The sequence below is a fragment of the Pinus tabuliformis genome, chromosome 1_1, assembly GCF_031772625.1.
Source record: "Pinus tabuliformis cultivar Carrire ecotype Pingquan chromosome 1_1, CPIR1, whole genome shotgun sequence".
Classification (NCBI taxonomy): Eukaryota; Viridiplantae; Streptophyta; class Pinopsida; order Pinales; family Pinaceae; genus Pinus; species Pinus tabuliformis.
Window position 1 is genome coordinate 631,804,954 of NC_142297.1, and position 16,527 is coordinate 631,821,480.

At 36.4% G+C, this 16,527-nt stretch overlaps 1 protein-coding gene across 1 annotated transcript; it reads right to left on the minus strand.

Annotated features, from left to right (window-relative positions):
- Positions 1–1,003: 1,003 nt before the first annotated feature.
- On the minus strand, positions 1,004–1,968 carry LOC149214903 (uncharacterized). The gene has a single exon (XM_089390994.1). The coding sequence runs from the start codon at positions 1,656–1,658 to the stop codon at positions 1,188–1,190; it is 471 nt and encodes a 156-aa protein (XP_089247120.1). The 5' UTR covers positions 1,659–1,968; the 3' UTR covers positions 1,004–1,187.
- Positions 1,969–16,527: the final 14,559 nt, after the last annotated feature.

The window sequence follows — 16,527 nt, forward strand, 5'->3', positions numbered from 1 at the left end:
TAGGAAACATTGGGGAAACATGGTCAACCTATACTCAACATGGTAAACCATGGTTTGAATGGTCAAACATGCTCAAACAAGGTCACCATGGTTAACCATGGCCGTCCCATGGCCATCCATTGTCAACATGGATAATTATAGTCTATGATAAAAAACTATGGTCAACCATGGTCAAATTGGTCAAACCATGTTCACTCATGGTCAACATCGTTAACCATGGTTAACAACTAACCATATTCAACCCTCGGCAACCATGATCATACATGAGTAATCATGATCAACCATAGTCAATCATAATCCATCATAGCTAACTATAATTAGTTGTGGACAACCATGGTCATCCATAGTAAACCCTATATTGACCATAATAAACACTCCTTAACCAATACTTGAATATATTAAGCCATAGTCAACCATAATTAACCATGACCTCCTAATTCGTCCCATGCAAATTGGTCATTAACTAGCACAACCATATTAGTAAAGATAGCTGATATATGCATCTTTTATATCTCAATGGATGTAGAAAATGCCATATGTTAGTTATAAACAATATGTTAAAAATATATTTATAACTTTTAAAGTATAAATATATATTGAACATTTACATGAACATAATGAAGATGTAATTATGCGTTAGATTATAAGAATTTTACATAGCACTATTTCGATAAGAAAAATACGTTATAAGTTTTAAAATGTGCTTTGCACGTATTAAGTGTATCTTAATTTTGAATTAATTTAACACTTTTTTAACAATAAATTTATAGTAAATGGCATTCTAATTTATATGAGCGACTATGCTAAAAAAAATGAATAAATGAATAGTTTTACTTAGAAAAAATTGGGACGAAAATAACTAGGAGAATTGTAATTGATGAGAAAAATAAAGCCAAGATGAAAACAAGTAAACTAATTAAAAGAAAAAATAATCCAAATGTCACTTCTTATCTCCTTTGGTAACTGAAATTAGCTTTAACGCTACCATTTGACAGATTTGCTTGCACTTCTTATCTCCTTTGGTAACTGAAATTAGCTTTAACACTGCCATTTGACAGATTTGCTTACAGTTGATGCCGCTGTCATTTTTTACATAAATACCCATGGTCTCAGCGTAGATCACAGCGATTTGCGTACATATTTTAATTTAAAATTCAATGCCGTGACCGTGAAGTGTAGATATGTCTTCAGAAAGGCTCTATATTCAGATCAAAACCTTCAGCAGGGAACTTACCATATGGATCCGATGAAGAACTCGGTTTAATTACATGGTTATCTGGTTGATTGCTTTGCTTTTTCTTTTCCTCAGAACTCTTGCGATTATTCTCCACAGAAATATTACATATATCCCTTTGGGCAGACACGGTATCCTCAGCTGCAGATGCCAAAAAATCCTCCCACTCGAACGAAGGCATGCAGGGCGATTTCGTTTTGCTAACTTTTTCCTCAGAGATACCGAAGTTCAGGTGCCTGGTTTTCATGTAGTGAATTCTATCCAACAAAGCCACAAATTCCTCGAAATCGTCTCCAGTACTCTCTGTTGCCGTGCGCTGCCGTTTCTGTTCTACTGGAACTGTTTCATTATGTGAGGCCTCCCGTTGAGCGGAAGCATATGACTCCAATTCCAACAATCGTTTCGGTCCCTTGCAGGAGTCCATGGAAACACTTCTTGAAATAACGCACTGAACCGGCACTGCTGTCAACAATTGTGAATAAACAAATCAGAGGTACTAGGTAGTACAGAGGCTGTAGCTACATGTCTGAGAGGTTGAGAGCTGCTCCTAGTGCAATTTCTTCACTTGACAAAAAAACAAAACAAATCAGAAGATGAACATTCATTCAGTTGTTACAGCGGCCATACTGACTAAACCTAAAAATAGAGCCGGCGCGAACTAATCTGTCTACTTACAAATATATTACATAACGAAGAATCGATCTGTCTATTTCTGTTGTACATGGAGAAGCAAGCTACAAGCATACAAAGAATTTACGTAGTTTATTAGGGAAAGAATATACGGCGAGGAAAACAAAAAAGCTGCAAAAAAATGTCGGTCTATAGATTCTTCAACAGGACACTAAATTCGAAAACAGTTACGAAAACCAAAGAGAAACAGTAAACCTGTACTCAACCGACAGAACATAACCGAATAATAAACCCACATGGACATCTTTGTGCAGATTGGTTGACTAGTAGCTAGAACCCTACGATTATTTCTAAATAATTCCTAGTAAAGCGCAACACGTCAAAGGGAAGAAAACTTGCAAGTTGCGTCATGCGTGAAGATAGAATGACGGTGGGATGCGTCGGTCATCGGCTTTCCGTTCAATCAAATTTCATTTCGGACCAAGTTCCCCTGTTTTTTTCCACAAAGAAATCAAATGGTACACGCGGTAAAACAGGGCAGAAGAAAAAAAAAAAAAAATCATACAGATGGCATTTTGCATCATCAAGAGCTGGCATTTGGCCGCGCCACCGTTATTAAGTTAGATTTAATTGAGGAAATTCATCCCACAAATATCAACAAAAGCAGATGACGAATCTTATTATCATGAAAAACAGATGACAGATGAGGAATCTTATTATCATGAAAGGCAGATGACAAACTCATTGGAAGTTTCATATGCATATAGCTACAGTTAAGAAAATATTTCTTCTAATGTTAAATCAAAGAAAGATTTTCTTACCATTGTGATGTGATGGGACGTTGAATTGAATTGGGATGTTTTTTTTGGGGAATTGTTTACTTTCTCACATGTGACTCCTACCTTTAAACCTCTTTGTGACATTTCAAGTCGACACCCCATGGAGATTAAACCCCATATTGCTATCTACACCAGTGTTTCTTCTATTTTGAATTAGTAAATTTTATTAGTGTTTCTTCTATCATGAATTAGTAAATTGTTTTTCAAAATCATTGCTGTGTATATACTATGGGTATTGATCATGGTACTGGACGCTGTTAGGAATGGTTGAGTAGCTCTTATAACTTTTGCTGAAGATTAATTGTTTTTTTTATATTGTGATGTCATTTACCTTCCTATCATATTCACATATGTGGATGCTAGTTAGAAAGATATTCCATATTGAATATGTGCAAACACTTTTTTATGATGTGATTTATGTGGATTCCTTTTTGCTAAGATATTTCATGATTATGTATGCATGTGTAAGATATTCCATTGTGATGGTCTGTAGACAAACATTTATGACATGTGGATTCCCTCTTCATGAAATATTTTATGATTATGTATGCATTTGTTAGATGTCTTGCTATAAAGTTGTTTCAATTGTTTCATATTGTGGTGGATGATGTGCGGATATGATGGAATGTTTTGCTATGATCATGATTGTTTCTATGGTTGAGCACCGTTTTATGCTTAGTGTTATGACTAGATACCTAGAGATTTTTCCTTGATATGATTCATTATCAACACTATCATGTATGTATATATATATACCCTAGATAACATAATTCATGTGATATATATGATGTATGCATAACATTGCATACCTTACCTTTGATATAGTTTATGATATCTATGCACATTATATCGACCTTCATGTATACATGTATAATACATTTCATTTTATCTGGCTTACGACAATGCCCATGTTTGGATCACTTGATATAATGTTTAAATGTATTATGTTCCCTTGTTATTTATTTGGTTCATAAAATTATTTATGTTTGGTTAATGGCATATTTGATGTGATGAATCATAATGATGATGATGCATGTATGCATCTATATCTTGGATGGACTAACATATTATATGTTGAGGTCTTCATGTACAATGGGGAAATGCACTCAAGGGAATGGCTCTTGTTTCAATGAGGGTTTCGATCATATCATAATAGCTACAAAGGTTGTGAAATAGAGAAATACTTTAAAATGACCTTGAAAGTTGACTTAGGTAAAAGGATAGAAGGGGAAGGCGTTGTAATCAATTTTTACCCATTCTAGGAACTTGTAAGCTCACCTTGAATCTCTACTTTTCCCTTGCATGAGTAATGAGAAGGCCACAATATTCGGGAGCTGTGACATTGAGATTAATCATAAAGGAAGTACCAATTAGGATTGAAGCACTTGTATATTAGGATGATAAGTTGGACATAATTTGTGTTTATGTCAACTAGGTCTGTGTGGATTAAGGGGATATGAGTTTGCATGCAACATGGAGAGATACTAAAGCTTAGTATGCTTAGTTCCATATAGTCCAAATTGCAGGACACTACTACTTTGTGATTGCAATATATAGATAAAGATGGTACTAAGATCCTTGCAACGAAGGATGTCACTACTATATCATTGAAATCACTAGAAAAAATGGTTTTAATATCCTCGCTTAAAATAGGGGTGCCACTAATATGTGCTTTTGATCACTAGTTAAATTTTGTAATTTAACCCCTACGCATCATAAGATTATGGGGTTCAAAGTTGTTACAAGTCCAATTCCCAATCCACCACACCATCACTTTGATATCGTAAGGCTAATTTATTTATTATAAATCACCCTTGGGATGGATTCATTAATGATATTGTGAACTATGATCATATTACTTCATTAATATTGGGCACTAATTAGGGGAAATATTTGTGAAGGTAGTTGTTTTGGTTAGGTGGAATAACCTGTAACGCCTTCCTCCCACTCTTACCCAAGCTTATTAGTCCACTAGGGTAAATTTGCAATGAAGAGTTACTATGTGTTGATGGTGTTGGACCCACACACATGTTAAGGGGATCCCCTCGGTAAGAAGTCCCAATTAGACCTCAGGCCATTTGGTGTAGGAGTCCCAGCAGTGGGTCGTAAGGTAATGCCTTGACTGCGATGTCGTACAGAGGCAAGTAAGATAACTCTGTTAGTAGCAAGGGTGTGACTGATGTAATGAGAAGGAATGATTATGATAGGTTCCAACACTTCAAAGGGAGATGAAGGTGAAGGTGAGTTCTAGGTTGAAAGGGATTAGTCCCAACTCGGCTAGGAACACACAACACAAAGGACATGTACAGCTTTTGGCAGAGCAGTTGAGATAGATGCGACAGTCACAACATATAAGGTAATATAACAAGAACAACACTCATGGATTAATCTGAGACGAGTGCGACAATTGATATAACAAGGTTTAGAGAAAGGTTTGTCTCATGTTCGGTAGAGCAGTTGACATGGATGGTGACAGCACTAACAACATATGCAACACATTAACAACAAGATTCATATAATTGCATACACATTAGTTCATATAAAAGTACGTCAGTTAAACAACACATATCATTAAGGCAACTAGAACAGTCCAACTACAATAACAACATATGCATGAAAATGTGTTGGATATTATTATTAAAGAAGTGTAAGTCATAATCATACGATACACCATGTACACATGCTAGGCCAATGAGTGGAACGTTATAGCCACATTCACTTGCACCTCCAAAGAGATGTACTAGCTCTTGTTACACAACATTTTGTCACCGTCCCTGTACTCCCCGTCTATGATCCTAGAGGACCTCTACAGTTTACCTGACATTCTTTCCTATCACGAAGAAACTCCCATTATGTCCCTCTTCATGAGCAGAACAATTCCCTTTTGCATCATTTCCCAAAAATCTTCTGTTTATCCCAATTTACAAGACCGGCACTAACGACCCATGTCCTCCTCGTGCTGATATGCAAGGATTACAACTGTAACTAGTGGCGATCGGATCGACTGAGCCCTTTCTCAATCCTATCGATCCTCTTTTGGAAAGTTTTTTAAATATCGAGCTAAAGCTTCCAGCTCTAGAAGCTTCATAACGAAGGTCTGGTAAATGGTTAGGTGGATAGAGTCAACGAGGTCAGTTTGGGCTCCTTTCCCCTATTAGGATATAACTAATCCAAGAGATAAGGGCTTCTCTTACGAGAAGAAGAACCATTTCCCCTCCATCCAAGCTATATAAACCTCTCTTCTTCCGAAGAATAAGCTAGTGATAATTAAGTTCTGGTTGGAGTTTTGATTTTGAAGTAATCAACAAGTTACCCATATTTTGTAGCTCTTTACTTTGTGTTTAAGGGAGAATTGTGAGTTTGGTTTGGGGTGAAGACTAAAGGGAGGAGCCTTGAGACTACCATTATTGGGGCTATCCATGAGATGCTAGTGGGAGTGTGTGGGAACCCGGATATGTCGGAGGAGAACGACAACATCAAGACATGTGTTGTAATCTCTTCTTGAACTAATATAGATGCAAATATTGATTGATTTCCTGCATGAAATGTCATCTTACATATTTATGGCTTAATGGCTTAATGTTTCTTGACCCATTAAGTAGGCTGAATGAAATTTGTTTGTTATCACATTCGTTGTTTGTTTAGATGCCGATTGATGTTTGTTATCTATGTAATGTTATCAGACATGCCGAAGTTCAGATGCCTGGTTTTCATGTAGTGAATTCTATCCAACAAAGCCACAAATCCCTCGAAATCGTCTCCAGTACTCTCTGTTGCCGTGCGCTGCCGTTTCTGCTCTACTAGAACTGTTTCATTATGTGAGGCCTCCCGTTGAGCAGAAGCATATGACTCCAATTCCAACAATCGTTTCGGTCCCTTGCAGGAGTCCACGGAAACACTTCTTGAAATAACGCACTGAACCGGCACTGCTATCAAGAATTGTGAATAAACAAATCAGAGGTACTAGGTAGTACAGAGGCTGTAGCTACATGTCTGAGAGGTTGAGAGCTGCTCCTAGTGCAATTTCTTCACTTGACAAAAAACAAAACAAATCAGAAGATGAACATTCATTCAGTTGTTGCAGCGGCCATACTGACTAAACCTAAAAATAGAGCCGGCGCGAACTAATCTGTCTACTTACAAATATATTACAACGAAGAATCGATCTGTCTATTTCCATTGTACATGGAGAAGCAAGCTACAAGAATACAAAGAATTTACGTAGTTTATTAGGGAAAGAATATACGGCGAGGAAAACAAAAAAGCTGCAAAAAAATGTTGGTCTATAGATACTTCAACGGGAGACTAAATTCGAAAACTGTTACGAAAACCAAAGAGAAACAGTAAACCTGTACTCAACTGACAGAACATAACCGAATAATAAACCCACTTGGACATCTTTGTGAAGATTGGTTGACTAGTAGCTATAACCCTACGATTATTTCTAAATAATTCCTAGTAAAGCGCAACACCTCAAAGGGAGGAAAACTTACATGTTGCGTCATGAGTGAAGATAGAATGTCGGTGGGATGCGTAGGTCATCGGCTTTCTGTTCAATCGAATTTAATTTCGGACCAAGTTCCCCTGTTTTTTTCCAAAAAGAAATCAAATGGTACACACGGTAAAACAGGGCAGAAATAAAAAAGAAAAAAAAAATCATACAGTCATTTTGCGTCATCAAGAGCTGGCATTTGGCGGCGCCATCGTTATTAAGTTAGATTTATTTGAGGAAATTCATCCCACAAATATCAACAATAGCAGATGATGAATCTTATTATCATGAAAAACAGATGACATATGAGGAATCTTACTATCATGAAAGGAAGATGACAAACCCATTGGAAGTTTCATATGCATATAGCTACAGTTTAGAAAATATTTCTTCTAATGCTAAATCAAATAAAGATTTTCTTACCATTGTGATGTGATGGGACGTTGAATTGAATTGGGATGTTTTTTTTGGAATTGTTTATTTTCTCACAGGTGCCTCTTACCTTTAAGCCTCTTTGTGACATTTCATGTCGATACCCCATGAAGATTAAACCCCATATTGCTATCTACACTAATATTTCTTCTAATTTGAATTAGTAAATTTTGTTAGTATTTCTTCTATCATGAATTAGTAAATTGTTTTTCAAAATAATTGATGTGTATATACTATGGATATTGATGATGGTATTGGACGCTGTTAGGAATGGTTGAGCAGCTCTGATAACTTTTGCTTCAGATTAATAGTTTTTTTTTATATATATTGTGATGTCATTTACCTTCATATCATATTCACATATGTGGATGCTAGTTAGAAAGATATTCCATAATGAATGTGCAAACACTTTTTTTATGATGTGACTTATATGGATTCCTTTTTGCTAACATATTTCATGATTATGTATGCATGTGTAAGATATTCCAATGTGTGATTGTGTGTAGACACACATTTATGACATCACTGATGTGGATTCTCTTTTAGTAAGATATTTTATGATTATGTATGTATGTGTTGGATGTCTTGTTATAAAGTTGTTCCATATTGTGGTTAATGATGTGTGGATGTGATTGAATGCCTTGCTATGATCATGATTATTTCTATGGTTGTACCTTTTTATGCTTAGTGTTATGACTAGATATCTACATTAGAGATTTTTCCTTGATATGATTCATTATCAACACTATCTCTCATGTATATATATACCCTAGATAATATAATTCATGAGATATATATGATGCATGCATAACATTGTATACCCTACCTTTGATATGGTTTATGATATCTATGCACATTATATATGCCGTCATGTATACATGTATAATACATTTCCTTTTATGTGGTTTAGGACAATGCCCATGTTTGGATCACTTGATATAATGTTTACATGTATTATGTACCTTTCTTATTTATTTGGTTCATAAAATTATTTATGTTTACTTAATGGCATATTTTATGTGATGAATCACAATGATGATGGTGCATGTATCCATCTGTATTTTGGATGGACAAACATATTATATGTTGAGGTCTTCATGTACAATGGGGAAATGCACTCAAGGGAATGGCTCTTGTCTCAATGAGGGTTTAGATCATATCATAATAGCTACAAAGGTTGTGAAATAGAGAAATACTTTAAAATGACCTTGATGTAACAGCTCAAAATAAACATGTAATTATTCAAGTAATTTATATTCAACATGCAATTCAACTAATTAACTTCAACTTCAAAATTATGATTAGAGCACTTATCTGTGATTTCGGTTGAAGTCTGCTATCTGCAACAAGGTTTTGGGGACGACTCTCCACCCAACCATAGGCTCAATTGTGCAACGTCTTGCTACAACTGGCCACCCCCGAGCCCTCAATCAACGTACTACTGCCAGTGCTCCTAAGTCTTAGTATACCATTCTCCCAAGAGAATGAAAGATAGAATCTCGGAATGATAGAATGCAGGAATGCCTCCCATCTTCCTCACCATCTATTAAATAGAACAACATTGGAAGGGGAACCACATGCACACACTCCATGTGTCTACATGCAACTTTCTTTTGATTTTTAGCTTTCTTGTTTTATTTCTTTACTTTTCTTTTGATTTTTAGCTTTCTTGTTTTATTTCTTTCTTTTTGATAGTTTTCTTGTTTTATTTCTATTTATTCTTATTTAGAGTTTTAGTATAGTTATTACTATTTTTATTTTTATTATTTTTATTTATTTTCTTGTATATTTTTAAATTCATTTATTATTTATGATTTATTATTTTTATTATTTATTATTAAGTGATTTATTATTTATTATTATTATTTATTTGTATTTTTTATTATTTATTATTTATTATTATATTATTATATTATTATTTATTATGTATTATTAAGGGAAGGGATATTACACTTGAAAGTTGATTTGGGAAAAAAGATAGAAGGGGAAGGGGTTGTAATCCACTTTTACCAATTCTAGGAACTTGTAAGCTCACCTTGAATCCCTACTTTTCCCTTGCATGAGTAATGAGAAGGCCAACAATATTGGGGAGATGTGACATCGAGATTAATCATAAAGGAAGTACCAATTAGGATTGATGCACTTGTATATTAGGATGATAAGTTGGACATAATCTGTGTTTACGTCAACTAGGTTTGTGTGGATTAAGGGGATATGATTATGCATGCAAGATGAAGAGGTACTAAATCTCAATATGATTAGTTCCATATACCTTTTAATTTAGTCCAAATTGCAGGACACTACTACGTTGTGATTGCAATATATAGACAAAGGTGGTACTAAGATTCTTGCAATGAAAGATGCCACTACTATATCATTGTAATCACTAGAAAAAATGGTTTTAAGATCCTCGCTTATAAAAGGGCTGCCACTAATATGTGGTTTTGATCACTAGTTAAATGTTATAATTTAACCCCTACACATCATAAGATTATGGGATTCAAGTTGTTACAAGTCCAATTCCCTATCCACCACACCATGACTTAGATATTGTAAGGCTAATTTATTTATTCTAAATCACCCTTGGGATGGATTCATCAATGATATTGTGAACTTGATCATATTAATTCATTAATATTGGGTACTAATTAGGGGAAATATTTCTTAAGATAGTTGCATTGGTTAGGTGGAAACTTAACTTGTAATGCTCTCTTCCCAATTTTGCATGGATGGTGACAACATTAACAACATATGCAACACATTAACAACAAGATTCATATAATTGCATACAAATCAGTTCATATACAAGTACGTAAGTTAAACAACATATATCATTAAGGCAACTGGAATAAACCAACTACAATAACAACATATGCATGAAAATGTGTTGGCTCTTATTATTAAAGAAGTGTAAGTCACAATCATAGGATACACCATGTAAATGTGATATCCCCATCAGTGGAATGTTATAGCCACATTCGCCTACTCCTCCAAAGAGATGTACTAGTTCTTGTTACACAACATTTTGTCACTGTCCCTGTACTCCCTGTCTACAATCTTGGAGGACCTCTATAGTGTACCCAACATGCTTTCCTATCATGAAGAAACTCCCATTATGTCCCTCTTCATGAGCAGAACAATTCCCTTTTGCATAATTTCCCAAAAATCTTCTGTTTATCACTGTTTACAAGACTAGTGCTAATGACCCATGTCCTCCTCGCACTGATATATAGGGATTACAACTATCCCTACTGTCGATCGGATCGATTGAGCCCTTTCTTAGTCCAGCCGATCCTCTTTTGGAAAGTTTTTTAAATATGGAGCCAAAGCTTTCACCTCTACAAGCTTTGTAACCGAAGTTTGGTAAATGGTTAGGCCAGATGGAGCCAAGGAGGTCAATTTGGGCTCCTTTCCCCTATTAGGATGGAACTAATCGAAGAGATAAGGGCTTCTCCCATGAGAAGAGGAACCATCTCCCCTCCATCCAAGCTATATGAACCTCTCTTCTTCCCAAGCACAAGTTAGTGCTAGTTAAGTTCTAGTTGGAGTTTCGATTTTGGAGTAATCCACAAGTTACCCATAGTTTGTAGCTCTTTAGTTTGTGTTTAAGGGAGAATTATGAGCTTGGTTTGGGGTGAAGACTAAAGGGAAGTGCCTTGAGACTACCATTGTTGTGGCTATCCATGAGATGGTAGCAGGAGTGTGTGGGAACCTGGATATGTCAGAGGAGAATGGCAACGTCAAGACATCGGTTGTAATCTCTTCCTGAACTAATATAGATGCAACTATCGATTGATTTCCTACATGAAATATCATCTTACATATTTATGGCTTAATGTTTCTTGACCCATTAAATAGGCTGAATGAAATTTGTATGTTATAACGTTTGTTGTTTGCTATTGTTTACTTGTTTCAGGTGTTTCAAGCAAGGAAATGAAAGATAGCTGGAGAAAGGAAGCAAGATCGTTACCAAGCGGAATAGCGTACTAAGAGGTAGGCCCGCTTATTTGATTCTAGCTTAAGGAGATCTTCCATGTATTTTTTTGTTTATGGCTACACTCGCTCTCTTGGGCTAGAGTAATTGTTTGTGTCCGCACATAGAATTTACCTGCACCACAAAATGGCGACTTCATTGGGGAGCCAATCCTTTTGTTTGATTGATTGTCATTTTATGGTTTAGTATGAACTTTTCTAGTATCGCCATTTTCGATTAGTGTTCTCTGCTATGTCTTGTTTACTACTCTAAGCCTGAAATTTACAGTGGCAAGTTCGGTCTTAGCCTTTGAAATTTTTTATGTTTTCCTTGAATGCTCGGTTAGCGTGTTTATTTTCCTAACAGTCATGCCGATCAATGAGTTTCTCTAAAACAGTTGCGTCAACCTCCTTTTGGTGTGTGTTGTCAGTTAGGCAGTCACAACAATTCCTATAGGTGAAGATCAGTGTTTCCCATAGATCACGACCAGTGTGTCTTGCCCTCTTAATCTCTGCCTCTTAGCCTATTTTATGTGTTAAGTGTAGCCCTGTGTGAAGTTCTTTTATTTTTTTCTTTGAATCCCTCGATCAACGCTACTTGTAGCCTGGCCAATCATGCCAATCAACCCATCAACTCTAGTTGTAGTCTAGTTAGTCGTGTCGGTCATGTTGATTGACACTAGTGATCAGTTAGGTAGTCATGCTAGTCTTTGTGTTAAGGAAAAAATCAGAATTTCTCCCATTCCAGTGCTACTGTGTCTTGACCCTTAGACTCTCTTCTTCTGCCTAGAAGTGACTAGGATGCTTCGCTTGCTGGTTTTGATTGATTGATTGGCTTGAAGTTTCATTGCTTGATTTTTTTAGTCTTTTGGATGGTTTCTATGACCCTAGGGCATTTACGTCAATTACCATTCACTTGTTTGTTTACTCATTATGTCAAGTTTATGATTTGTTGCTTCATTTAATCCATCTTTCAGTCACAACATCTTCATTGCTTCATTTTCAATTGAATGAGTGAAAGAGTCTCGTTTTTTCTCTTATTTCAAGTGTCTCTTTTCTCTTTCGAAGCATAGATTACATTCTTTGGCTTGTAAATTGAAGCGTTTATGTGTTTGGTTTGTTCGATTTAGGGAAGAAGTTGCTTTTAGTTTCATTTATCATGCTTTGGTTTTGATCGATGCTTGTTTGTTCGGAATTGTGAAAATTTTCATTAAAGTGCTTTATCTAAAAGATTCATTTTTGTATTTTATGAAAATAAGAACATCATTCTAGTTTACTTAAGTGAAAATATTGCATTAGTAGCGTCATTGGGAAGCTAGAACTGCATCATCATAAGCATTGGAAATGAAATGAAACTTCTTTTGTAGATTAAGTGCATTTAGGACATATATTAGCGAAAGATTTCATTCTTTTATTGTTGAATTGATTTTGTGTTCCTTATCTCTCAATTAGTGTTAACATTCATCGAAGACAAAGACCTCTTTTCTAATATAGCTGCATGTAGGATTTTTGTCAGATGACAGTGGTAGGCCATTGTAATTTAAACTTAATTCAAGGTCAACTGTTAAAATCTATTTAATTGACTTAATGAAGCATTGAAACTTAACACTTATATTTAGAGGTCTAGAATAGAGACATGTTCCGGTGTCTTCAAACATAGCAGTTGTCGTTTGCTTTGGCACTAGACAACACTAGTATGGACTTGTGCTCCCCATACCGTCACATATATAAAGGGAGACACCACTAGGTTTGCAATCCTTTATCTGTAGGAAGCCGAGTTTTCCGCCTTGTAAACGTGATACACTGAACAAAACATTTGGGGAGATTTCCTGCACGTACTTTTTGTTTAACTGGGAGGTATTCTGAAGTTCATGGTTACCTGGTAATCCTTTTGTCTAGATTATCCTGAGTAGTCATTTTGGTCTTTTTGACTCTTTAAATTTAAAATATCATCAAGCACTTGTCCTTTTGAGCTCCTTAAATATGAAAGGGACTAGAGTTACCTTTCATCATTTTCTCGACTCTTAAAACATGAAAAGGAAAATTTTTGTTTCAGTTTCTTAAAATTAACTACCAATGAAATATTCCTAGTTAAGGTTATGTTCCATAGTGATTGTTTAGGGTCGCTTCCAATGGCAACATTTCCAGAGTCTACTAGTCAAGGATTCCCCTTGGATGGGAATCCTGGTCATTTTCCTTCTTTTGGAAATGCTGGTGCTCCTTATATGGAAACATTGTTCCTCCCTAGGTTAACCATTGGTTTACTTGTCTGGTTATTTTCAACCTCGGTGGTCTTAAGTGTCCCAACTGCTCCCTCGCCATCTCCTTCATTTGAATCACATAATGTTGATTCTAAATTTGACCTCTCAGCTTCTTCCCCTATTTCTTCATCTTCCTCTTCTACTCTTCCTGGTGAAAGTTTGAAATCTAATAACCGGAGGTTAAGAAGAAGAAGAAGAAGAAGACGAAGCAGACAAAATTAGATAAGCGAGGGGCCGACTGTGCAGCTATTGCTCCAAATGCACCTCCTATAGACAAAACTTTTGATCCTCCACAGAAGGTAAAATTCCCTTGCAGGTTGTGTAAGGGTGCCCATCTCCTTTGAGATTTTCCTGGCATTCCCAGAGTCTTAGAGGTATGGTCTAGGTACCTGAATCAACCATCCTCGTTGACCTCTAGAGATCATGTTGATGCTACAACTTCAGCTAATGATGGTAAGAATAAGGGAAAGATTAGATTCCCTTGTAGGTTATGTGAAGGGAAGCATCTTCTTCACCTTTGTCCTCTTATGGATAAATCTTCCAAAATTTTGGAAAAACTTAAAGCTCCTTAGGTCTAACACCCTATTGGTTATCAGAGACCTTCTTTTAACCCTCTACTAGTTGGTAAAGAGATTGACTTGGACTCATATCTTTCCCATTCCTCTCTTCCTGAGCATCGCTCTCTTGTGTCTATTCCCGACCAACCATTGCTTGAAAAGAGTGTCGACTTGGCTTCGTCTTCAGTTGTTCACTCTGTTCCCGAAGAGAGTAGTGCTAATCATAATTTTCATGTTGTTATCGTCTCTTCATATTCTCATGAATAGAAGAGTGACCCTCCCGTACAAGTTGTTGAGGAGATTCCTTCTCCTTCTCCTGCAGGGCATGGGGGCGGTCATATGATACCCCCGTTCCAACGTTTCTTTTGATTGAAGTAAATTGACTACTTTTCACCTTCCATCTTATGTGCCTTTCCAGATCATAGTACAAGCCTATAATATGGTATTACATGGCACAATATTAGATGAAGGTGCATCTGCTAGCATCATGTCTTTTACTACTTGGCAAGCTTTGGGTTCCCCACAACTTGTGCCTGTCACCCAGAATTTGTTGGCTTTCAACTGAGGAACTAGTCAACCCTTAGGGTTCCCTCCGAAGTTCCGCATTAATTTTGGAGGAAAGACCATCTATATAGACGTGATGGTAGTCCAAGGTCCCTTATATTTCAATCTTCTCCTTGGACGAGATTATGTTTATGTCATGAGAGTTCTTGTTTCTTCGCTTTTCCGTGTGGTTTGTTTTCCACACGAATGGAGAATAGTGACCATTGATCAATTGTCATTCATTGGTCACGAGGTGCCTCCTATGCAACCATCATCCCCTATCGGTTCTTTTTTGCAAGAAGTACCCTCCCTGCCATAGGCCAATTATGTGCCTGCCCGTTCCATCTCCACATTTGCTGATGAACACACAGATGGTATAGTATATTATCTACTGTGGGTATTGGAACAAGATCTATCATTGCTACCAATTGACATGTATTCCTCCTAGAGCATGGTTCTCTCATCTAGTGAGGTCCTCTTGGGAGCCATGTTCTTGTATGGTCAATGAAACAAGGAGTCGTGAGCATAGTTCCTTGTCTTGTGTCAAGCTCATTAAAAAATTAATCAAGGAGACCGAGGATAGTTTGTTCATGTATCAACCTTGTTAAAAAATAAAACAAATGTCCGTGGATAGTTATTTTACTATATAAACCTCATTAAAAAATGAAACAACTCCCTTTTCCAAATTGAGACTTTGATTAAGATCTCGTAAAATTCCAGTCGAGTCTTTCCAAGACCTCGAAAGTGAACCTTCATTCCATCCACCTCGCTGAATGAAATGAAGCTTGGGGGCATGTACCTCTAATTGAGTCATTATGTTGGGGGCATGCACACGTATCTCAAGAATAGTTTTCCATTTCAAGCTTGTGTAAAAATGAAACTGAATTCAAGCATAGTTTTTCGTTTCAAGATTGTGCAAACATGAGACCGAATTCAAGAAGATTTCCCCATGGTTCAAGCTTGTGTAAAAATGAACCCATGGGCAATTTACATCTCATGATTTCCGTATTTTTTTCAACTAATTTATGCTAGATGAGCCTTGGTTGTTTCATTCCATAACCACCATCTTTTTGGCCAATCATATGCTTTCACTTCATTGTTTTTCCTTTCTTCAGGAACCGCAATGATGAGTGGTCTTGTTAGACAGCCTCTTCACCTATTACTTTTTGAGCAATTCCACCATAACTGGAACCAGTTGCTACCCCTTATACCACTCGTTCCTCCAAGATGAGTCACCTTTAAGCTCTTTTCTGACTCGTAAAAAATGAAAAGATCGCCAAGTATTTTTCCCTTTTCTGACACGTAGAAGAGAATAAAAATGGGGGGTCTACTATCAAGCTCTTTTCTGACTCTTTAAACACGAAAAGATTGCCAAGATCTTGTCGTTTTGAAATTGTTAAAGGCTATGAAACATCATTCACCCAATATACGTTTACCCCTTTTTTGGGCTAGGATGAACTATTTAGCAAAATGGTACTCCTTGGCTCACAAGGTTAAACGGTTCTCTCAAGTATTGGTTTCTACCTTTTCGAGCTCAAGAGACACAAATGTACGAAAGGGACCTTTT

Coding starts and splice junctions, on each gene's coding strand:
- LOC149214903 (XM_089390994.1), bottom strand. CDS start 1,658: ATGGACTCCTGCAAGGGACCGAAACGATTGTTGGAATTGGAGTCATAT.